The sequence below is a fragment of the Pelophylax lessonae genome, assembly GCF_965119305.1.
Source record: "Pelophylax lessonae genome assembly, chromosome: 5".
NCBI lineage: Eukaryota > Metazoa > Chordata > Amphibia > Anura > Ranidae > Pelophylax > Pelophylax lessonae.
In genome coordinates this window covers 433,285,346-433,310,686 of record NC_138772.1, presented here as the reverse complement: position 1 = coordinate 433,310,686, position 25,341 = coordinate 433,285,346, and the positions used below count along the sequence as shown (strand labels likewise).

The 25,341-nt window shown below is 44.7% G+C and overlaps 1 protein-coding gene across 1 annotated transcript in view; it reads right to left on the bottom strand.

Moving 5' to 3' along the window:
• Nucleotides 1-642: 642 nt before the first annotated feature.
• RAB2A (RAB2A, member RAS oncogene family) overlaps nucleotides 643-25,341 on the bottom strand; it is a 166,120-nt gene continuing 141,421 nt past the window's right edge. Inside the window, exons 7-8 of the mRNA XM_082258847.1 lie at nucleotides 14,729-14,797; nucleotides 643-1,068 (exon numbers count right to left, since the gene is read on the bottom strand). Of these exons, the coding sequence (XP_082114973.1) occupies nucleotides 976-1,068; nucleotides 14,729-14,797 (162 nt within the window). The 3' untranslated portion in view covers nucleotides 643-975. The remainder of the gene's footprint in view (nucleotides 1,069-14,728; nucleotides 14,798-25,341) is intronic.

The window sequence follows — 25,341 nt, the reverse complement described above, 5'->3', positions numbered from 1 at the left end:
TAAACATATGTTGCATGTTGATATACTTTATTATAAGTCGCTCCCCAACAGGCAAAGACTCTTAGCAGTAAAGAGTATAACAAGATAAATGCACTATATTACTTCACTGTACTCTCCACTATGAGGCCTCACATGAGCGATCCAAATCCTAATGACAGTGACCACCTACCTTATTCTTTGGCTTTGCTCCCTTGCTGGCCAGATCAACTAAAAGCTTTATCGCTGTTCCCTTGCTAGCGACTAAGTTTCTGTGGCGCCCTGGGATAGCGAGGGAGTGATGCCCATTATTAAGGGAAGTGGTTGCTGCACTTAAGCGTTTCTGCCACTAGCGATGTGTTATCCATCAGTTGATACTGACAAAGTCCTTCAGCATAGGTCCATGCAATCTTTTGTAAAATCTTTCCTTACTTGATCAAATCAGGGCTAACCGAGCATACTAGACCTACTATGACTTGTATGTAAACAAGCAATTCAATAGCCCAGCAGCTGCATTAGATCATCCACCATGGCACTAGATCCAAGGTGAGGACACGCATTGTGATCTGTACTGCCTGTGTTTTACAATACAATTTCATCACTTCTGGTTAACCATAACATGTCAATCTCCTTCATGCATACATATATATATTGGTAGACAGAAAATAGGTATAATCAATGGTTTTATTGTTTAATTTTATGTCCCTTTGCACAGGTCACCACAGATCCGTGAATCCTACCTACACAAACCATTTAAAATACTATGAAAATGTCTTAGTGTCAATTCAGTTTTTGCTTTTTTACTTAGGGGAACAAGACAACATTTAACAACCACAATCAAACCTATAAATCAAAAGCAAATGGTACAGTATGAATACAATTTCAAAAATCTTCTTTAAAGTGAACATTGAAACTGGAGGAGGAGAAGAGAAGGTAAAAGTACAATAGCCTATGGACAAGAAATAGCCACTTCCGGCTTTTCAGATGGAATGATGAGGCTCAACAGCACCCGCCCCCAGCTTGTTGTCCTCCCATATGAGACCCAGGTGATCCAGGCGTTGAATGCTGTGGTCCGATTTTAATGCCGTTTGCCTAAAACAAGAGATAGCAGAGACAGTTATAAGACAAGTCTGTTCAATTAGGACAATACATTTTACACTGTATCCTGTCTAAAGTAAATCTAGACTGAACATACATTCATTAGGTTATTGTTAACCTCTCCGCAAAATACTAGTTGCTTGCTTGGCTGACCTAATGGTTTCAATACTTTAAAGCGGTAGTAAACCACACTTTTTTAAACCCTGCAAGACAATAGCATAATGTGCTAAAATGCATCGCATACTAGCACATTATGAAATACTTACCTTAGAACCGGCATGTCCAACCTGCGGCCCAGAACCGCAGGCAATGCGGCCCACTGCCCCCCTGACAATTGTTTTTTTTTTGCTGGGGAGGAAGGAAGTCGAGTCGGAGGCAGAGCCACAGCAGCTTTCAACTAACTCTAGGCAGATGCTGCCTCGGAGGGGAGGGTGCTGCTGGATTACAAACAGAGCGGGGATCTCCTGCTTACCCGGCGGCCGCTGCCATACAAAGCCCCGCTTCCTGAACTGGCTCCTATGATAGACAGCACATTGGTGACGTCTATCATAGGTGCCAGACCAGGAGGCAGAACTTCATATGACAGCGGCCGCAGGGTAAGCAGGAGATCCCCGCTCGGTGTAATCCAGCGGCTCTCCTCTCTCTTCATTGCAGACTGCATTGGATGGGCACGCACTGGTGAGGCTGCATTGGATGGGCACGTACTAGTGAGGCTGCATTGGATGGGCACGCACTAGTGAGGCTGCATTGGATGGGCACGCACTAGTGAGGCTGCATTGGATGGGCACGCACTAGTGAGGCTGCATTGGATGGGCACGCACTAGTGAGGCTGCATTGGATGGGCACGCACTAGTGAGGCTGCATTGGATGGGCACGCACTAGTGAGGCTGCATTGGATGGGCACGCACTAGTGAGGCTGCATTGGATGGGCACGCACTAGTGAGGCTGCATTGGATGGGCACGCACTAGTGAGGCTGCATTGGATGGGCACGCACTAGTGAGGCTGCATTGGATGGGCACGCACTAGTGAGGCTGGATTGCATGGGCATGAACTAGTGAGGCTGCATTGGATGGACACGTACTAGTGAGGCTACATTAGATGGGCACGCACTAGTGAGGCTGCATTGGATGGGCACGCACTAGTGAGGCTGCATTGGATGGGTCACAAACTAGTGAGGCTGCATTGGATGGGTCACAAACTAGTGAGGCTGCATTGGATGGGCACGCACTAGTGAGGCTGCATTGGATGGGCACGCACTAGTGAGGCTGCATTGGATGGGCACGCACTAGTGAGGCTGCATTGGATGGGCACGCACTAGAGATTGCAAGTGCCGTGCGATCTCCCGGGCTGCCACGGGAGACTTAGGATGTCTGCAGTCAGTGACAGAGCCAATGCTTCCTGTATAGTTCTGGCTCTGTCACAGGCGGAGTGATATGAAATGCAGTCCGCCTGTGACAGGAGCCATACATGGAAGAGTGACAAGAAGAAAGCCATTGTTAAAAGACAGCCATAAGAAGTCCTGTTTGCAGTCTGCGAGAAGACATGTGGGGGACACAGCAAACATGTGGAAGAAGGTGCTCTTATCACATGAGACCAAAATGTAACTTTTTGGACTAAAAGCAAAACGCTGTGTGTGTGGCAGAAAACTAACACTGCACCACACCATCCCCACCTAGAAACATGGTGGTAGCAGCAGCATCATGTTGTGGGGATGCTTTTCTTCAGCAGGGACAGGGAAGCGGATCAGAGCTACAATGGAATGGTTTAGATCACAGAAAATGTGTGTTAGAATGGCCCAGTTAAAGACCAGACCTAAATCCAATTGGAAAGCTGTGTCAAGACCTGACAATTGCTGTTCACAGACACTTTCCATCCAATCTGACAGAGCTTGAGCTATTTTGCAAAGAAAAATGGGCAAAAATTTCACTCTAGATGTGCAAAGCTGGTAGAGACATACCCATAAAGACTTGCAGCTGCAATTGCAGTGAAAGGTGGTTCTACAAACTATTGACTCAGGGGGGCTGAATACAAATGCACGCCACACTTATCGGATCAGATATTTGTAAAAAACTTGGAAAACCACTTATTTTCCTTCCACTTCACAATTATGTGCCACTTTGTGTTGGTCTATCACATAAAATACAATGACCCAAAGCACACAGCAAAAATGACCACAGAGGGGCTGAAGGAGAAAGGTTAATGTCCTTGCATGGCCTAGTCAGAGCCCAGACTTAAACCCCATTGAAAATCTTTGGAATGATTTGACATGTTGGTGTTAAATACTTCACTCGGCTGTTATAAGTTGCACTAGTAAACAGCTGGATAAAATAACAAATGCTTGTCTTCATTTCAGGCTGCAAAACAACAAAATTTGACTATTTTTAAGAGGGGGGTGATATTTTTCTATACCCACTGTACATGTGTGTAAGGTCATTTGCAGATCAAAGGCAAACTCTGCCCACAACAGACAGTTTTGCTTGGTAGCTGGCAATCCAATTTTCACATTGTGCTGTCTTCTTGCCACCGGAAACTGTGTTCTACTTAAAGTGGAGCTCCACCCAAAAGGGGAAGTTCTGCTTTAAGTATGCCCCCCCCCCCAGATATGCCACATTTGGCATGTCATTTTTTTTTGGGGGGGGGGGGAGGGGGAGAAACAAGTACCTAGTTTTGACAGGCACCTGCTCCCATTTCTGTTCATTTCTGTTCCTGGCTCCCATTCAAGTTCTCCTCTCCCCCTCCCTCCTTGCAATCTTCTGGGACAGGTCACAGAAGATTGTCTGTCCAATAGGGAGGCGCTGTGCAGCTCACAGCTGGGTGCCCACACTTGCAAAGCTGACACCGCAGAGAGGGAGGGAGAAGAGGCTTTGGGCGGCCGCATTGCTGGACCGTGAGACAGGTATTCATTTATTTAGTCAGCAGCTACACTTTAGCTAGCTGCTTTAAAAAAAAAAGCCTCCCATACAGAAGCTATCAACCCGTTCTAATAGGAGCGACAAGTCGCTCTGACTTAGAAAAAAGGTCCGGAGCTTCTTTGGGGTGACCCGGAGCGACCTGCATAGACTTCAATGTTATGAAGTCCGTGCCGGCCGATCAGAGGTCGCGGTGCGAGCAGCGCGCCGCAACCTCTGTGGTCGCCTGGGGAAGTCGGATCGCCCCCGTGTGAACGGGGGCTAAAGAGGAGCCCCCCCCCCCCAAATAAAAAATAACAAATAAATTAAAAGTTGGCAGCTACAAATACTGTAGCTGCTGACTTTTAATATAAAGGACACTTACCTGTCCAGGGATCCAGCACTGTCCTCACCCGAGCAGTTACGGATCCATGTGCCAGCATCTTAACGAAGTGAAAATGGCTGTGAACTTCTGCTTAGATTACCCAGGTGATCTGGGTGGAAATGGGAGCGGGAACCAGATACCTGCTACCCCCCCGCCAAAAAAGTGGCAATTGTCAGAGGAGGATGGGGGAAGGAGGCAAACAAGCAGAACTTCCACTTTTTTAAACGGTCATTTTACATTCACATAGGAGCTTTAGGGTCCATGTACACAGGACGTTGTTAAAAGTCCCTTTGAATGCTGGAATTTTTAGGACATTTGAAACATCCGTTCGGTCGCGTTTGTACCCGCGTTTAGCGGGCGTTTGCGTTTAGAACCGTTCCTAGAGGTCAAAAAAATTATTCCCCTTTAAAATGAAAAAACACGAACGCCAAACGCGGGTCATCACGTTCGGTCGCGTTTCTGCGTTTGAAACGCCGGGAAACACACGTTCGAACGCAAATAATTGCGTTCTAAAACCAGTCCCTGAACGCAACTGCCCGCAAACGACCTGGTGTATATGGACAGATAAGATAAAATGTAGATGGGTTCAGGGGCTTCTAAAAAAAACGCCCAACTGCTCCTAAACGGCCACTTTCAGCGTCCCGTGTACAATGGAGCCTTAGTGTACAATACACAAACAGAATTGAATTTTAAGCCGGGCCACAGCAGCTAGAAGGGGAGTCATTTTGCCTGTACCTTCCAACATCTGACAGATCAGTTTTGGATGGAGTCAATACTTATTTCGCCATTTTCCCTACCTCATACAAGAACATTTTTTAAACGGCTGTTGCCTAACCATGCCACAATGGCAGCATTTGGTTACTGTGGGGCAGTACAGATTACCTGAAAATTCTTTTGCCTGACAATTTTCTTAACAGAAGCCTATAAAAAGTTATGGTGTCTGATTGATACTAGACTCCAAGCAATTCCTGGTGCAGGATGTCAGAGCACACAATACAGAATTGTTTGTTTTATAATATACAGGCTTTGTGCGTCTTTGCCGTTTTTTTCCCTCTCAGGCCCTGGAAGCGTGCCAGTAAAAATAAATACACGCATTGTATAAGGATTAATTAAGCAATTTTCTACACTGCCTAAGAAGCGCCTTCATATTTTAGTCAAGCTATACCAGAAGCAAATAACTCCATGAAAACTCCCCCTCCTAAACAGTGATATCAAACTCTGTGGAATGTAAACGAATAGAAAAACTTCCCTTCTCCAGCCTGCATTTTCCATGTTGAATCAGCTGTGGAGATGCATACAAGTGTTCAGTGTCATCAATAATTTCTATGAACCCCAAAGACATGGCAGCTCGCCAGCAACCCACACACGGAGCAGCTCCTTTCATTCATCAAGATCACACTTCTATCTTAACATTGGCTGCCTCAAGTGGGTTTCACCTAAGAACACAGCACTTTAGGAGGGAGGAGGGAAGTAATACAGTAGCTTTCAGAAATTAAGCTCTTAAGGAAACTTTGCGTCACACTAAATCTCAGATTTATAGTGCTTGGCAGTTGTTCTGCAACTGTAGTAGCCTTGGGGTTTCTGGCAATGGCTTGCTATCGACAGCAGCTGATGTGGTTTCTGGGCTTTCTGCAACTCTGTTTTAATAAAAAGCATGCCCTATGGCTCATTGGTTTTGCCCCCTCTTGGCTGGTAGCAAGTTGTTGAGGACTCTAAGAGCCAGACTTGGCTTTACGCCAGTAAAGTAGCACAGACGGCTGGCTCTTACAGCAGATTGCAATCAGAGCTCCATAAAGGCACAGTGAAGCAGTCAGGTGCTGTATTAAGCTACACATGAACAAGGAACTTCTACAACAAACGAACCACGACCTGCCCAACTTTCCTACAGCTTTTTATATTCGCGTTACTGGCTTAGAATAATACATGATCTCCCCTCCCCCGTGTGTCATATCCCCTCTCACTCAGAAAGACAAAGAGCATGAGATAATAGCTGAGAGACAGGGAGGGAGAGCTCCGAGGAGTACAAAGACACTAGGGGTGTGGTGGTGACAGTGCAGGATGATGCTGAGGGAGAGTGGACAAGTGGAGCACCATGAGGCCTGGGGGATTACAGGCCTAATCTAAAGAGGGGACGAGGTACACGCAAACCAAGGATAAAATAGCCTGGAGTAGTGTAAATACAAAACCACCACACTCACGCTGACAAAATATAAGACATAGCATGACCGTTTACATAAAAGAGCTGAGCAGCTGTGAAGGGGGAAAAAAAAGAAAAAGAAAAAAAGCAGGCAAAGTGAGATAGTGAACCGGCCAAAAGAGGAAGAAAACGCCAAAGAGCTGAAGATTAAAGCGTTCCCAAAACAGGAACAGGCAAACACACAGTAAAACAGGGAGCACACAAATTATCAAAAAAATAATAAGAGTTAACTCCAGTTTTCTCCCACACTCCAAAGACATGATGGTAGGCTACTGGGCTCCTGTCTAAACTGGCCCCAGTATGTGTATGTATGAATGTGAGTAAACTCCTTGAGGGCAGGGACTGATGTGAATGTGATGTGCCAGCACAATACAAGTAACTGTAATAAAAATAATCTCAAAATAGACTGGGAACGCCTGAAAAAGAGGGAGAAGAACCAGAAGCAAAATAAAAGGCTGGTTCACACGATCTACATCAGGAGTTCCCAAACTGTGGGTCGCGAGCTCAGTTTCAGTGGGTCGCGCTGAGCGGACCCGCTCAAACTATAGGAAGCCGGAGCCGCTGCCTTTCCGTAAAAAAAAAAAAAACGGCTGCGGCCCGCCCATGTCCACAGCGCATGCGCCGTCGCCACTGCTCGGGAAGGCCCGTACACGTTTGGGCAGGGGGCGCATGCGCAGTGATCCAGCAGCCGGGCGGCGCCATTTTTAAATGGAAGTTACCTCAGGGATGGGTAAGACAGACCCCTCCTGCACCATGCTCACAGCCTATCATCCCCGGCACCATGCCCGCAGCCCTGCATCTTCGGCACCATGCCCGCAGCCCTGCCTCTCCGGCACCATGTGTGCAGCCCTGCACCATGCCCACAGCCCTGCATCTCCGGCACCATGCCCGAAGCCCTGCATCTCCTGTACCATGCCCAAAGCCCTGCATCTCCTGCACCATGCCCACTGCCCTGCCTCTCCTGCACCATGCCCACAGCCCTGCATCTCCTTTACCATGCCCACAGCCCTGCATCTCCTCTACCATGACCACAGCGATGCATCTCCTGCACCATGCCCACAGCCCTGCATCTCCTGCACCATGCCCACAGCCCTGCATCTCCTGCACCATGCCCACAGCCCTGCATCTCCTGCACCATGCCCACAGCCCTGCATCTCCTGCACCATGCCCACAGCCCTGCATCTCCTGCACCATGCCCACAGCCCTGCATCTCCTGCACCATGCCCACAGCCCTGCATCTCCTGCACCATGCCCACAGCCCTGCATCTCCTGCACCATGCCCACAGCCCTGCATCTCCTGCACCATACCCACAGCCCTGCATCTCCTGCACCATACCCACAGCCCTGCATCTCCTGCACCATACCCACAGCCCTGCATCTCCTGCACCATGCCCACAGCCCTGCATCTCCTGCACCATGCCCATAGCCCCTGCACCATGCCCATAGCCCCTGCACCATGCCCATAGCCCCTGCATCATGCCCATAGCCCCTGCATCATGCCCATAGCCCCTGCATCATGCCCATAGCCCCTGCATCATGCCCATAGCCCCTGCATCATGCCCATAGCCCCTGCATCATGCCCATAGCCCCTGCATCATGCCCATAGCCCCTGCATCATGCCCATAGCCCCTGCATCATGCCCATAGCCCCTGCATCATGCCCATAGCCCCTGCATCATGCCCATAGCCCCTGCATCATGCCCATAGCCCCTGCATCATGCCCATAGCCCCTGCATCATGCCCATAGCCCCTGCATCATGCCCATAGCCCCTGCACCATGCCCATAGCCCCTGCACCATGCCCATAGCCCCTGCACCATGCCCATAGCCCCTGCACCATGCCCATAGCCCCTGCACCATGCCCATAGCCCCTGCACCATGCCCATAGCCCCTGCACCATGCCCATAGCCCCTGCACCATGCCCATAGCCCCTGCACCATGTCCGCAGCCCTTGCATCACATGTGGTGCCTGGTGGACGAAAGAGCAGGACACAGCACTTCTGTCTGTCAGAATCTACACTCTTTCTATGCAATGTTTTGCAAATTTGATGCCTTTTTTGTGCCATGTGCAAATTCTATGCCCCTAAAGCTTATTGCCATGTTGTGCCAATTTTATGCCCTAACATCCCCCTCCCGTTAAAATATGCATTATTATTATTTGTATTTATATAGTACCAACAAATTCTGTAGCACTTAACAATATTCAATTACAAGCAAGTGGGTCCTGGAAAATAACTGTATTCAGAAGTGGGTCTCAGCCCAAGAAAGTTTGGGAAGCCCTGATCTACATGGTATAATCCAAAAAGTGTTGGTTCTGGCCAGAAATGCCTTGAGCTTTTAAAGTGCAGAGCACTTTTTTATTTTAATTTATTGAAAGGTCATCCAGAATATTCTATACACCACAACTGAGCTGCGATGTGAAGAAACGCAATCAGAAACACAGCTGCGGTGCATTGAATCAGTTAGAAATGGAGCTGCTTCTGCTTCGGGATAGAAAAAAAGCAGACCATACTACACCTCACCCAAAGACTGTTTAGGTGTGAACATGGCACATAAAAGAACAACTGTGTTTTTCTAGTGCAAACCCTAAATAAGAAAGAAAAGCAAGCCCAAAGAACACAAAAAGCACACCAATGAGGGAATAAATTACAACATGGGGAACAAATGTGCAAAATGAAAATTAGTGACGACATCCGAAATAAAGATGATACTAAAAGGCTCAGATCAACCAAAACTGGTATTTCAGTCGTGGGATGTACCTCGCAGAGCTCATCCACCATCATCTTATACTCTTAAACATGTCAAATATCATGATCTGTGCTGCTGTGAGCTCTGCCCTGCTGTCACTACAAGGGTCTCATTAGCTTGGATTTTTCTAAAGCTGACCATATACTTACATTTCTTTTGTTCAGCCTGCAGGATGAAGGAAAGAAATCCAATAGACTCCTCCAGCCACATTAAACAGCGCACATGCACGAATTTCCTGCTGGCTATTGTATTCTAACGAGAGAGAGAGAGAGAGCCAAGCGCCGATCTAAGTGTAGCACAGCAGTAATTTTAATGACACACAATAAAATCGTTACTCTCAAGAGGTCCATAAAAGCAGGCATTGGTAAAACCAGTAAGGGGAAGGTCTCTGGGGTCACATCCGAGGTGGAAGATCCAGTCAGGCAGTAGCGCTGTGATGAGGGAGGACAGCCTTTGGCCTCATGTCGGAGGCGGGAGACGTGCAGATCCTCTGTGGTGGTAAAGCAGCGTGGGACCGCTGGTCGGATGGCTGTGACGTCACTTCCGGAGACAGCAGGGAATCGAACGGCGACGCGTTGCGGAGCTCCGCTCCTTCTTCAGGCCGTGAAGAAGGAGCGGAGCAACGCGTCGCCGTTCGATTCCCTGCTGTCTCCGGAAGTGACTTCACAGCCATCCGACCGGCGGTCCCACGCTGCTTTACCACCACAGAGGATCTGCACGTCTCCCGCCTCCGACATGAGGCCAAAGGCTGTCCTCCCTCATCACAGCGCTACCGCCTGACTGGATCTTCCACCTCGGATGTGACCCCAGAGACCTTCCCCTTACTGGTTTTACCAATGCCTGCTTTTATGGACCTCTTGTGAGTAACGATTTTATTGTGTGTCATTAAAATTACTGCTGTGCTACACTTAGATCGGCGCTTGGCTCTCTCTCTCTCCTGAAATCATACAGGGTCGCTTCACCCTCTACAAGCCTGCAGCCATCCAAGTGTCCAGCTATCGGATTACACTCCACCATCTGCCCACAGTATACTTTTGCAGTCACCCGTACTGTCTGTTTGCGCCACCTCTCTCCCCCCTCTGCCTATTGTATTCTAACAGCTGGCTCCACCAAAAGATGTCAGAACACCCAAACAGTGCCTGCATTTTATTGGATGCAGGAGCTTTTTGGCCACCAAATTCGCTCCCAGTGGTACCGACAGGGGCACCCACAGCTCAAAATTGAACCAGCTAAATGGCTTTTTTAAAGGAGAACTCAGACAAAACTTTTTTTATTAAACATCTGTAAAGGTGCTTTTTTTTACCTTGTCAGAATGTGCTTGTTTCCACCTACGGTCAGTGAGAAAGCCACACTTGTATTTTGAATACAATGGCTCACTCCTCTGCAAATCTGTTTTGAAAGACTGGTGACCGCTGTGCCCTCCATAGCAGTGGCCACCAGTCTTGTAACTTTCCCGCAGTAGTTCTGTTTCAGCTAGCAGTGATCTAGTTACATCACCACTCTCTGCAGTTGGTGGGACAAGGCGGCTCAGACTCAAAAGTCCCACTATATAACTGTCATTTGAGTGACTTAAGTGTGGGCTGTTAATGTATTGTAGATATAAGCCCTCCGTCCACACACCCTCCCCTTCCATGCATTTTCTCTTGCATTATGGGAAATGTAGTGCCATTTATCTTCAGGGACATGACGTCCAGCAAGAGAAAGTCATCCTCCCCGTGCATGAGAAAGCAGCTTTATTTCTAGGAGGGGATAACATCAGCGGGACAGAAAAGCTAAATAATTATATATTACAGTATGCTAGATTTTTTACTCAAGCCTGAGGAGAGGGATCTGAAAATGCAAAGTTGTAATGATCCTGGACTTTAAGTTAAATTAACTATGGACAATCTAGGAAAACACCTAAGGTGAAAAATCAAATAGGCGAGTCAAATCTTCTGCACATGTGAAAACCAAAAAACAGTTTAAATGTAACAGAGGAAATAATACTCTAGTGCCTGACAATCAAGACACCAATAACGCTCGGTACAAATCATTAACAATGCAGATCTCTTGTTATTTTGCCTGCATTATTTTATACACTGGTGTATGCCAAACCATAAAATGCCACAAAATAAACTGTCGGAGATATGAAAGGGATATATTTATGAAGCAGCAAATGTGACTTATCACATTTTTATAGTTGAGAATCCATCTTATTTAAAACACATGCACCTGGAAGATTAACCTGCAGCGATGGTCAGATTTATTGCTTTGTAAATACGCCCCCTAAGTGTTTAACAACATTTTTCAGGACAAACCAATCCAGTTTATAAAATTATTTCTTGATGGCATTGCAGGCAGAGTTGGTTTCTTATACCTGAAAACTATTGTGCTGAACTTAGAGAAGATCAGTTATCCAGACCAACCAAATAAAAACCTGGTTGATTTTGGTAAATCTAAGGCTATTGAAAAGGACAAAGGCAGTGGGGTTAGAAGTGACCTTATAAATCATAATGTATTAGCATAGCAGCTGAAAACCAACCAGACCGACAATACATTTAAAGAAAATAGGTATGAACTTATAAAGAAACTTCAAAGATCTAAAGTCTAACTAGGAAAATGTATTTGGACAGACTGCAAACTGTTAATGATCCAAAAGCAGCAGTCAACCTTGTTTCAAATAACAGAAAACAAAAGAGAACAAGTCCTGTGGCAGTGAGAGCTGAGCCAGGTGGCGACCCCTGCAGTATCCATGCTTTATGAACAGCTAGTGCTTGAAATTTTAGTCCTCCATTTACACACAGGCCACATGTAGTGTAAGCAGCTGCAGGGCTGCTGGAACTTTCCCACAATGCTCTGCCAAAGTCTGCAACCCCTGACCCACACAAACATCACAAACAGAGACACAGCACCTCCATTGCACCCCCTTGTGGTCCTTCTATAAACAGCAAGAAGTGTTCACTAACACACACAATACACCACATTACTAATATGGATATATCCATATAGCAGCAAATGAAGAACTAACTGATCATTCACTTAACTGCTCACATTTACCACACTGGATTATGCTTGCAACTGTTTTTTTTTTTTAACATTTGTAATTCCCATTCCTCAATAGGATGTGTTGCAAATGGAAAAAAAACAACAACATTTTTTAGCTTCCTTTTACTTTGTAGATATGAATACTGCAGTTTTGCTAAAGTTGGCCATGGGTGATTTTTTTTTTTTCCTGGCTGGAAAAAAAAAAAACGAACAAATTTCTTCATACACACAAAGTAGATAGATGGAGGAATCCCCTCACCAGACACTGTATGCTGACAGCAGAACTAAGTGCTGTCAATATACACTGATCATAGGCTGCAGTTGCTGACTGACAACAGTTCTCCTGCATGTTTAGGTCTCTTTAACAATCAAATTCTGGGGAGGGCCATCAAATTATACAAATTTGGCAGGTCCCTGCTTAAAGAGGTTGCAAACCTCAGGGGAAAAAAAAAAAAACACAAACACCTGAAAGTTAAAGCGGTAGTAAACTCATTCAGAGCATTTCATTTAAATACATCAACAGCAGTAACATGTCATTTTCAATGTAATTGAGTGAAAGGAATCAATTGCACGTTTTGCTAACCTTTATAATTTCATATTTTATGTTCGGATTTCTTGAAATTACAGCGCCGCCACCCTTGCTGTGGTTTTTCTCCTGCAGATCGCCGCTGTATTTCCGCCCACAGTACGAGTATTATTCCCAAATCCCGCGCATGCGCAGTAATCGCCGAAACCAAGCCTCGTTTTGGTTTCATTCACTACTCCACTATCACTCCCCTGTGACGTTGCAAGTCACATGGGGTAGTGGATAATTTTTTTAATGGGGGAAGGTCGAAGTCTCGCGGGAGCACGGGGCTGACGTCTAGGAGAGGAAATGACGCAGCCCCGCAATAGACAATGCAATATTCCGGCAAGCTAATTATCTTGCCGGAAAAGAAATTAACATTGAGCATGCGCAAGTGACGTAGATGACAGCAGCGATCGAAATCGAAGGAGAACGGCTGCAGTGACAGGCATTGTAAAAGGTAGGTAAGATAATTCTGACAGAGATCATTAGGATACTGCAATGTTATAAAATCGATGATACTACCGCTTTAAAACACATAATGAGCTAGTACGCATCATATACTAGCTCATTATGTAATACCTACCTTAGAACGAAGCCCTGCAGTGCCGCCCGCTCACCTCTCTCACGGGTGACATGTTCAGTCGCCCTTCTTCCGGGTTTGTGGCACCCGGCCATTTGATTGGCTGGAGCCGAGATGACGTCACTCCTGCGCATGCGCGTGGGAGCAAACGTTCATGGCACCGAAGGAACGGCACGAGCGGCCGTTCCTTCAGAGCGCATGCGCCAGTGATGTCACTGACTGCATGCACAGTAAATATCTCCTAAAATGTGCATGTTTAGGAGATATTTACAGTACCTATAGGTAAGCTTCATCATAGGCTTACCTATAGGCACAAGTTGCAGAGGAGGGTTTACTTCCACTTTAACTGGACGAATTTCGATCAATCTATGGTCACCTTAAGTTCACACTGTGGTTGACATTTTATGGGGCATACATCATGCTGGAATCGCAGCAGAGTAGCACACAACCGGTTTCAAAATTGTGCCATGCTGGGATGCATTGATGTGAATGGGAACCACTAACAATATGATTTCCATTGTTATGTAATTCTATGTGACTCAAATCACATTTGAAATCACACTAATGTGAACCAAGCCTAACACATTTTAACATGGTCTACTCTTGTACAGTGGTCTCTCTATGCTGAGTCTTCCAGAAGGAGGCTGCCATCTTTTTATAATTTATGCACTGAGAGTGAAAAGCTAATTTCTATGTACAGAGAATGCTCATAGTAACAATGTAGGAAACCAGCATTCCCAGCACACACTAGAACTGTTCTAGCCAAACCTGTGTCTATAGTGTCCTTAGAGACCCCAACAAATGAAGAAAACTATATTATAAATGCAAAAAAAAAAAAAAAAAAAAAAGGTTAGGCACAATTTTATACCCAACTCAGGCTGTAATAGCATATTTAAAATGCTGTACAACCGGTTAGATTCAACCATGCAGTAGGACTTTACCCAGGTCATTGTATCTCTGAAAGGACAGAAGGCATTACCTGATCTCAGGACATTTTACTGACCGTATATGATAACCTTCCTAGAAATAGTTATACTCCAAATTTCAAAGAAAATGTTTTACACATTTTTAACATACATTGCTAATGCTTTACATGTGGGATAAAGGTCATCTTTTCAAAAACTCAGATCAATCTCATATGTAGCAACAGGTCCAATACAGCTGAACTTGAGATAATCTTTTAACTTATAACATATATTTTCTAAAACCATAATTGTAAAGCAATGTTCAACATCTGGCTTCAGGTAAAAAAGAAACAAAATTACCTCATTGTTTATGTCGAAGACTCCTTCCTGGATTTTTTCATAAATTTCTTTTGCTGTATTAATAAACGCCTAAAACAGAAAGAATACGTTTCAAAATTAAACAAATCGATAAATTACGTTGTGTGACATGAATCGTCTTAATTCACAAATAATTATATGGAGTAAATCTATAAAAACCAATAATAATTTAGAAATTATACTGACTTGATCTTGATATATTAAAGCGTTTTCTGCAGAGTATTGTTTGCTCAGTAACATTGGTCCCCATTCCAGTCTTCCCATCTAGTTTCCTACCACACTAATTCTGTGGTAAGTCAAATAGCACTGCAAATCATACAAGTATAACAATAAGGCTCGGTTCACATATATGCGATGCGGGAAGGCTGCGAATTCGCAGCCTTTTCCCGCATCGCACACGCACCCCCGGCGGTTCACACTGCCATATGCGATACGCTGGGGGTGTCAATGTAATCTTAACGACACCCCCAGTTTGATCGCATATCGCAGTGCGATCGTGCAGTTCGCACAGGATCGGATCGCACAAGTGTGAACCGCTGTGCGATCCAATCCTGATGCGGCAGCAAAAATGCCTCCTGTGCGTGTTTGCTGCGGGTGCGATGCGAATTTAGCCATACAAACTGTATGGCTAAACTCGCACCGCACAGCTGATCGCATGTCATGTCGGAGCAGTGCGCTCCGACATTACATGCGAACCCCGCACACGCACAAGTGTGAACCGGGGCTTAGGGCTCATTCCCACGATGACTTGCGGTCTTTCAATTGTGTTGGGGGTAGTGGGTACCTGGTTTTTGACAGGTAACTACTTCAATTTCCAGTGGGATTGTCGCAGCAATTCGAGCGGAAGTTCAGCCCCTGCCTCCTTCCCCTGCAGCTTTCTGGAACAGGTCACAAGTCCCAGAAAGCTTTGGGACCATTTACAAAGTGCATGCATATGCATTTGGAAGCTGAGTGTGAAGCCACAAGCAGTCACAGCCAGCTTCCCAAAGCCTGGAGCCGGCTTCCCAAAGCCTGGAGCCGGCTCAGGTGAAGACTGGGCTGGCAGTTGTGTACTATTATTAATAAAGTTAGCAGCTACATTATTTGTATTTTTTGCTTCTAGGTTAAAGAACCTCTTTAAATAATCGACTCCCTCCCCATTCTCAGTCTATTCTATCTACCCTGTAAAAGGAAAGTTGCCTGTTATTCCCTTTTTAGAAGTCACCCTGGTCCAGTCACAGGATGTCTCCAACAGCGGCCACAGCGTAGAAGAGAAAGCGGCAACAATGGCTGCAAGGCCTGGGTGCTGACATCACCCATAGGCTTACTATGGGGCAGCCGTGGTCAGCTGTCCTCTACATTGACGCTGGTGCTGAGACCTGATCATGTGAGCAGACCAGATCGACTTCATAATAAATAAGTGTAGGCCACCTTTCCCTTTTACAGTGTAGATAGAAAAGGTTTAGATTTAGTTAGAGTTTAAAGCGTAAATCCAGTCAAAACCTAAATTGCAATGCATGTCAACATGTGGGAAAGGCAACATGTTGGCACATGCATTTTTGGTGTGATCTCAGGCTAACAAGGCACCAGGCAGCTGATCTCCAACTGGTGCATTTATGATCATCATTTTAAGAAGCCAAGGTCTTTCTGGCTCCCAGTTACGCGCTCACACTCTGGGTGCAGAAAAACTGTTCATGTGGTTTATCATTGTAAAAGCACACATTTGCACTCGGCAAGGAGTGAGGGAGAACTGAGGGTAAAACAACAGCTATTGGACAGAAAAATGTATCTAAGCCAACAGATTTTCTCCTGAGCGAGGTCTACCAGGGGACATCAATTTGGGTTTTCAGAAATATCAATCTACCTCAATGGCCTAATGGCCACTAATGGTAATGGCCTAAATAGGTGTTTTCCGAATGGGTGTGCAAACCTAAACCCCAAGCCTATTTAAAAACAGAACAACCATCAGAATGATTCTTCTCGCCAATATTTTGGTACACAGGTGAGTGAGTGCATACTTTATGACAGTCATCATAAACACAAATGCGTAGGAGCCATATAGGAATGAGTTTATAGCCTGCTTTCATCTCTCTGGTTACATGTGTATGCATACATGCGATATTCCTTAGTTTCTGGCATACACGAGCTAAGCAGAACTCACAATTTGGAAAATGCCTTAAAACAAATTAATAAAAACAGGAAACATAGGATATGGCTTGCTTGACTTTACCTATTATTTTTAATGTAACAGTATTAATACGTGTGAGAGAAAAAAAACTGAAAAATAGCATGAGCCCTGTATGTCACAGGACTGCCATCTGACATCCAGTCCTTCAGTATCAGGCCTAGGATAGAACACACATTGATATAAATCAGGACTATAATGGTGAGTTGTGCCTTTACAGGTCCAATGCACCATGAGAGATGAATAACGTGTTCTAGAATATCCTTAACAAAAATGGTCCGGCCTGCTGGTGAGAAAGGGTGAAGAAAATGTGAGGGGGACTTTTGTGATCCGGAGAAATAATAAACGCCTACAAGTGTTAAATATCACATAGCCTGTACTCCATAGCTTACTTCAGGCTCCACAGTTTAAACCCGAGAGCTAAGACAGCCTGGAGACCTGAATTTCCTTTGCAGCAGTTAAAGTGATTCAAAAGCCTAAAGGTTTTTCACTTTAATGCATTCTATGCGGCTCGGAATGAGCACACACGGGTGCCTCCATGGAAAGCTGCTTTCCATGTAGAGCTGCACGATTCTGGCCAAAATGAGAATCACGATTTTTTAGCTTGGAATAAAGATCACGATTCTCTCACGATTCTCTGTGTAACAAAAAAAAATTGGGATAACTTTACTGTTACGTTTTTTTTTTTATTCATTAAAGTTTATTAACTGCGTTTGAAAGACTGCTGCGCAAATACAGTGTGACATAAAATATTACAACAATCGCCATTTTATTCTGTAGGGTCTCTGCTAAAAAAATATATAAAATGTTGGGGGTTCTAAGTACTTTTCTAGCAAAAAAAAATGATTTTAACTTGCAAGCAACAAATGTCAGAAAAAGGTCTAGTCTTTAAGAGGTTAAACTTCCTTTCTCCCTGGCAGAGGGAAGGAAAAGATACAATGTAAACATTTTTGTTTATAGTTACTGGGAGACTTATGCTGATAGGCGTTTGCGGGAGGAAAGATACAATGTAATCATTTTGTTTATAGTTACTGGGAGTTTTCCACAGCTGTTTTCTCTGCTCCCTCAGCTATGCAAAGAATCGAGAATATGTCAGGTTTAGATCGTCAGGGGGGGTGAATCGAGATCGCGATTTTCATACGATTAATCGTGCAGCTCTATTTCCATGGGGTGCTTCCTTAAGAGGAGGAGCCTGGAGCGCTGGCGAGGGACCCGAGAAGAAGAGGATCAGGGCTGCTCTGTGCAAAACCGTTACACAGAGCAATGAAGTATAAAAGGTTTGTTATTTTAATTGTAAAAAAAATGAAGCTTTAATATCCCTTTAAGCAATTTGGCTGTATCATCTTCCAGCCCCCAACTAAATAATGAAGGAGCAGCAGCAGACTGATTAAATCACCTCTCCTCTCTCCACCTGTGAGCAGGTTCCTTGCCAGTATACTGTATGTGCACTGAGACACACCTGTTAGTTTCTACTGCTACCCTCCCATGTCCTTTCTAAGCCTTACTCAAGTACTTACGCAGGCCGCATTCAAAAATCATTTTTTCTTTTTTTAATAAATACATAACTGTGCTAAATGGAGTTTTATATCTGCCTAAAGTTCCAACAGCTAGAATATAATTGGCACTGTTAATTATAGTTTATTTTGCATAAATCTGAAAAATTTTGATTATCCCTGAAAGCAAATGCTATAAAAATAAGAAATAACTGATCATAGTGAAATCTGAATAAACCTAACTTTCTACAATGTACATTTGTAAAAGTTATAATCGTAGAGCATACAGCAAACATACATACAGAACTTAAAAATACATTTCATAACAGCCAAGTTATAAACTAGAAATACAGTCACACACTAGAAGAGCAGCATATCCTCTCTGTAGACTAGAGGCAGCGTACGCATGCAGCAAACTAATGGTTCTATAACCCGTAGTGCTATCCAGCCAGTGTGTTTTTTCAGTACAGGTTCTAACAGGGAAAGCATTAAACTGGGCTTGGAAGCATTGATTACCCAGTCCGGAAATCATTTCTGAATTGCCGGGGCAGGTGGCTATATTAACCAATGGTGAAATTACAGAGCAGCTATGAAGTCACTGCAGTAACAGATAGCAGGCAGACATTTACGAGCTGCCTGCTGCCGAACTAGAGCCATTAAATATTAATGGTGACCTTACTAACATTGGGCAGCAGACACTAGAGATGTTACGCTTCAACAGAGTGCACTAAGGGAAGATGACACTTTCAATGGTTTATGTTCTAGAGCGAGCAGCACCACTTAGTGGTTATATGTGCAGAGGAATAGATGTATGTAGCTAAGCATTGTCCTCTCCTATCTACGAATTGGAATAACACACCAACGAAATTATGTATTCTTCAAAGCAAATTCTTCAAACTACCTGCGTACATAAACCAAATTTAATTAAAAAAAAAAAAAATCTTACCCACTGTAATACTGTTAAGCTTCTAATAGTGGTGAACATGTGTAACACCAGGTCAGAACCAACAACATCTTGGCTCCCATGACACAATATGGGCTTGCCCTATTCTGTTCCTAATAGCCTGAGCTGTTACCTCTGAAACAACGCAATTACCGTATTTTTCGCCGTATAAGACGCACTTTTTCTTCCCCAAAACTGGGAGGGAAAAGTTGGTGCGTCTTATACGACAAATACACATTTTGCCTGCTGATGTCGCAATGGGGGCGGTGCCGATGCGTGCGTCAAAGAAGACAGAAGAGGACGAGAGGAGCAGCGCCGCGGACCGTTCCCGGAATCCCGCCGCCATCAGAAGAAGAGGATGAGAGGAGAGGAGCAGCGCCGTGGATGTCTCGCAGGCAGCCCAGGAGAGCAGGTAAGTGATTGAAGCCGACCTGTGCCATACCTGTACCATCACCTGTGCCATGCCTAAAACATCACCTGTGCCATGCCTGTACCATCACCTGTGCCATGCCTGTACCATCACCTGTGCCATGCCTGTACCATCACCTGTGCCATGCCTGTACCATCACCTGTGCCATGCCTAAACCATCACCTGTGCCATGCCTAAACCATCACCTGTGCCATGCCTAAACCATCACCTGTGCCATGCCTAAACCATCACCTGTGCCATGCCTAAACCATCACCTGTGCCATGCCTAAACCATCACCTGTGCCATGCCTAAACCATCACCTGTGCCATGCCTAAACCATCACCTGTGCCATGCCTAAACCCTCACCTGTGCCATGCCTGTACCATCACCTGTGCCATGCCTGTACCATCACCTGTGCCATGCCTGTACCATCACCTGTGCCATGCCTGTACCATCACCTGTGCCATGCCTATATCCTCACCTGTTGATATAAAATATTTTAATGCAGTATTTGGTTCAGAATCTTTTTTTTCTAGATTTTCCTCCTTTAAAATTTTGTGCGTCTTATATGCTGGTGTGTCTTATAAGGCGAAAAATACGGTAGCTTTGCTACAGTCCAGGAATGGAAATAGCCCAGATAACTATTCTATATCACCCTTTCTTAGTTCTCCTTTACTCCTGTGAGCCCCATTCCCACCCTCAGGTATTGTACTCCACTCCATTTTCTCCCTTATGCAATCTGCACACCTGTCTTCTCTCTCCCCTCCTGGCCATGGCCTGCTCCTGCCGAATTCGTTCGAACCTTGCTGTGATCTTCTCTCTCCCCTTCCCCCCTTGCAGTCTACCATCCAACATCACACAATGCACTTACTTGTTGCTCATCCACTATGCAGTCCTGCTAACACACAGTCATGTTCTCCATCACAAAGGCCCTCTTTTCCCCACTCTTCAGCTCATAGGTCAGCCATCATTATCTACCTAATTTTTCTATGATCCACTCCCTCCAATTATTTTGGCCTTTGTCCTGCACACTTCCTCTCCGCCAAACTCCTATTAAAATATACATTTGTTTTCCGTAATATTCTTTATGGCATGTTTTAACTGTTTATTGCGGATATGACACATACAGCCTCCATTTTTGGTCATCTTTATCTCATTAGGAAGATTTCCCTTCACTTTGTCCTGTATAATTAACAGGAAGTGAGAGGATAGGAGAGGGAAAATCGTCTTTGATAGTTTTCTAAGGAATAAACATCCCCATTGGAATATTTTCCCTTTTTCTGTTCTGGTGGCAATTCAAAGCTTATGATTGACCCTAATCCCTTGGGGATTAATAAACTATTCTGAAACTGAAACCTTTACTACCAGTGACATTAGGTAAATGGGACAATTACAGAGGGTGGATCTCCATAACTGGGACACCAATAGTAATAGAAACCTGACAGTGGTTCTATCCCCTCACCACTCCATTTGAATCTGAAACAGAAAGCTATGCCTTTAGTTTTAATGGAATTAAAGCTGCACCCCTCTCACAACTCTAATGGTATTATACCTGCACCAACCCTCACAATTATTCATTCATTAACCACTTAAGCCCCGGAAGATTTTACCCCCTTCCTGATCAGGGGTTTTTTACTGCATGACTAACGGACAATTGCGCAGTCGTGCAACGCTGTACCTAAATGAATTTGACGTCTTTTTTCCCACAAACAGAGCTTTCTTTTGGTGGTATTTGATCACTTGTGCGATTTTTACTTTTTGCGCTATAAACAAAAAAAGAGCGTAAATTTTGCAAAAACAATATTTTTCACATTTTTTTTTTATATGAAATTCCCCCCCCAAAAAAATGTAAAAATCAAAATTTAACATTTTTGGCCAATTTGTTTTCTGCTACATGTTTGGTAAAAAAAAAAAAAAAAAAAAAAAAAAAAAAAAAAAAAAAAAAAAAAAAAAAAATCGCAAAAAGCGTATTTTAATTGGTTTGCGCAAAAGTTATTGCGTTTACTAACTAAGGGAAAGATTTCTGTCATTTTTGGTGTTTTTTTTTTTTAAATGCGTAATAGTGGCGATCTGCGATTTTTTTTGCGGTACTGCGACATTGCGGCGGACAGATCGGACCCTTGACTGACATTTTTGACACTTTTGGGGTTACCAGTGACATTACTGCAGTAATCAGTGCTATACATATGCACTGTTACTGCAAAATGACACTGGTAGTGAAGGGGTTAACTTTATTTGAGAGGGAGGGGTGGTGTGTGTCCCTAGGGGCGTGTTTCTTACTGTGATTGGCTGTGGCTTGAAGTGTAGGAACAATGATCAACGGTCCTACATAGTACACAGGGGAGAATGACAGGCGGCTTGTTTACATCAGCCGCCTGACTTTCTCCCTCTGCACCGACTATCGGCGAGTGACCGGCGGACATCGGGTCCGCCGGTCACACGCACGGACTTGCTGGGGAACGAGCCGGGGCGGGAGCGCGCCTCCGCGGGTGCGTGCTTGCCCGCTATTGGATCCCAAGCAAGTGACAGGCTAGTGACGTATATATACACGTCACTTTGCCTGGCCGGGGCTGACTGCCGACGTATATCGTCGTGCGGTGGACGGCAACCGGTTAAAGGGCACACATATGTTGGCCTAAAATGAAATGTTAGATAGGGATTAAAAATTAAAAAAGTTATAACTAACAGCAATTCAGTGTGCTCTAGACATGGAGAAAGTCTTACTGCTGTAACTGACATATTCCATATGAGTAATCCTGTAAATTGCAATCATTCTATGTCTCAGCAATCACAGGGTTAATGCCCACACTCAGAAGGGTGAGTGAATCAAAGGAGGAGTAAATATGCTTCCCCTCTCTTCCTATTTCTAACTCTGGTCAGATAAGCGAGATGTAAATGATCTCTGACTGATAATACACAAATGCTGACAGACAATACGCAGCCAGGCCAATCAATCAATCTATACACCAAGACAGATGCTTTTCAGATTCTTCAGAGGATTAGATGTCTTGCGGTTTGGTCTCTCATCTCTGAAGTTTGAGTTGCCTCTTCAGCATAATCCTCTGTGAGGAGTCTGTAGTGTGTTATAGATCATTTTTCCTGTCCTATTCCCAGCATTTCCAAACATGCCTGACTGATCCAAACATTGTATGTTTTACTACATGTTGTTTGCCCTTATATTGCCTTTCTAACCATCTGGCAGGATACCGAGAGCCTATTAAAAATGTATCAGCATACAATGCTTTATATACAAAGGTTACTAAAAACTCAGCATTCAACTTCTACCATCATTTCATATTAAGTAAAAGATTTTATCGACATTTTCTCTTTAGGGTGCCATTACAATGCGTTGAAAAATCCCAAACTGTCCTCCTGCACAAACGGATAGACATCAGTGTTTGTACGTGGATCTACACAGATCTTCTATGTGATGTGCAGAGTCTACACTGCAGGAACTGGTTCTGAGCTTTATTGGTTCGCTGATATATGGTGCCAATTTAACATGCAGTTTGCCCTGCAAGAACCTCTGGTCACCACGGAGATTAATGAAGACCTGCAGGAACGTTTAAGTAGCCTTTCAAGATTTGAAAGCAATTTTTTTTTGTGTATGTGTGCGCTATTATGTTGTTCAATTTGTATATTGGTCTTTTAGCAGCACCAATCTTAGAATTGTGTGTTTAGGGTGTGCCCCCCAAAATCTTTTTTGTGACCTGTAGAAATGAATGCCAACGACTGGGCAGGAAAAAGCTATGAAATTCTCATATCTTCCTACCCCATTATGAAGATGCCACAATGGATAGTTACCACACTCCGAATATTTACATTTATCAAGATTTGGACATCACAATATGGTACAGAGAGCTTCAAGTGCTGCATTGTAGCACTTGTAAACTTTGCATACTAGTGGAAGAATAATTCTGAGGTGACAGGTACACTTTTATGCTCAAAATTATACACTTGCTTAAAAATGTTATACTTGCAAAAAGTGTTAGGGGTGCTGGATCCAAAAGAGAAAAAAAAACAAAAACACATTTGATCTTCAATTCAAGGGAGACAGCTCTCTGTTCTGTAAAGGACCTGAGGGTCCCTAGGTACTTCCAAGGCAAAGCGTCAAAGGATCAGTGCAACACTGGTTAGTGCAAGTCCAGTAAAAGTTTAATATTCTTGGTAAAAAATCAGACAAATTCAACACTATTCGGGGGCACAAGGCTCCCTCTTCATCAGGGCGGAGAAAGGAAACACAAAGAGGTTTACTAAGGCTCATTTCACACTAATGCGTTTAATGCTTTTTGCAGAAATGTATTACATTTTTTTAACATAGGTTCCCTATGGAACACGTTCACATCAATGCATTTTTGTGCCTCTGCGTTTTAGGTAAAGGTTGGGGACTTTTTCCCCACAAAATGCTGCGTTTTGCATGCAATAGACTTTAATAGACCTGCATCCTAAACGCAAGTACTGCAGTTTTACCACAATTTGCGTGTTTTTTATTTTTGGCTTTACATTCACTGTGTATAGATGGTTGCTAAGGAGCGGGCCAGGAAGCCAACCGGCGCGTCCTTAACAACTGATGATTCATCAGCTATCAGTGGGTCCCGGCTGACAGCTGAATATAAAAAAAAAATGCCAGCAAAAAAGAATGTGTGAAAAAAAAAAAAAAAAGGGTCCTCCGCAAGGTCCATCGGCTCTGGCATGGATTTGGAGGGGACATCCCCCCCAAAATCCATACTATACCCTTACCTGAGCATGCAGCACGGCAGGTCAGGAAAGGGAGAGGATGAGTGAGCGCCCCCTCTCCTGAACCATACCAGGCCACATGACCTCAAGATGGGGGGGTGTGGTGCTTTGGAGCAGAATAAAAAAAAAAAAAAAAAAGCATGGGGTACCCCCCCAAAATCGATAAGACTTTTTTCCGAGCATGCAGCTTGGCAGGTCAGGAAAGGGAGGTGGGGGGGCACTGCTCCATGTTGATGGGGACAAGGGCCCCTTCCCGACAACCCTGGGCTGTGGTTGTCGGGGTCTGCAGGTGGGGCCCCCAAATTCTGCCCCCACCCCATGTGAATGAGTATGGGGTGCATTGTACCCCTACCCATTCACCATAAAAGTGTGACAAAATTTTTTGACAAGTCCTTTATTAAAATTATACACTTCTTCCTTCAGTTTTCTTCTTTCTGGGGAGGTGTTCTTCTTCGTCGCCGCTCCCGCAAAAAACAAAACAAACCACCTCTGACGCTGCGGATGATGCCATTCGTATATCCCCCCTTGTGAACGCCACCGCCCGGGGCATGATGGGTCTGTGACGCCACAAGGGGATGGGGTCTCTGGAAGATGCAATTTGATGGCCACACCCCACAGGTATATAAGAAATGTGTGAGAGAGCGGCAGATCGCAGTGTCGGAGGTTTTTTTTTCTAGCGGGTCAGCAGCGAGAGCGGCAGAAGACCACAACCGGAGAAAGAAGAAGAGCGGAGGAGGAGGAAGAAGAAGAGCGGAGGAGGAGGAGGAGGAAGAAGAAGAAGAAGAAGAAGAAGAAGAAGAAGAGCGGAGGAGGAAGAAGAAGAAGAAGAGCGGAGGAGGAAGAAGAAG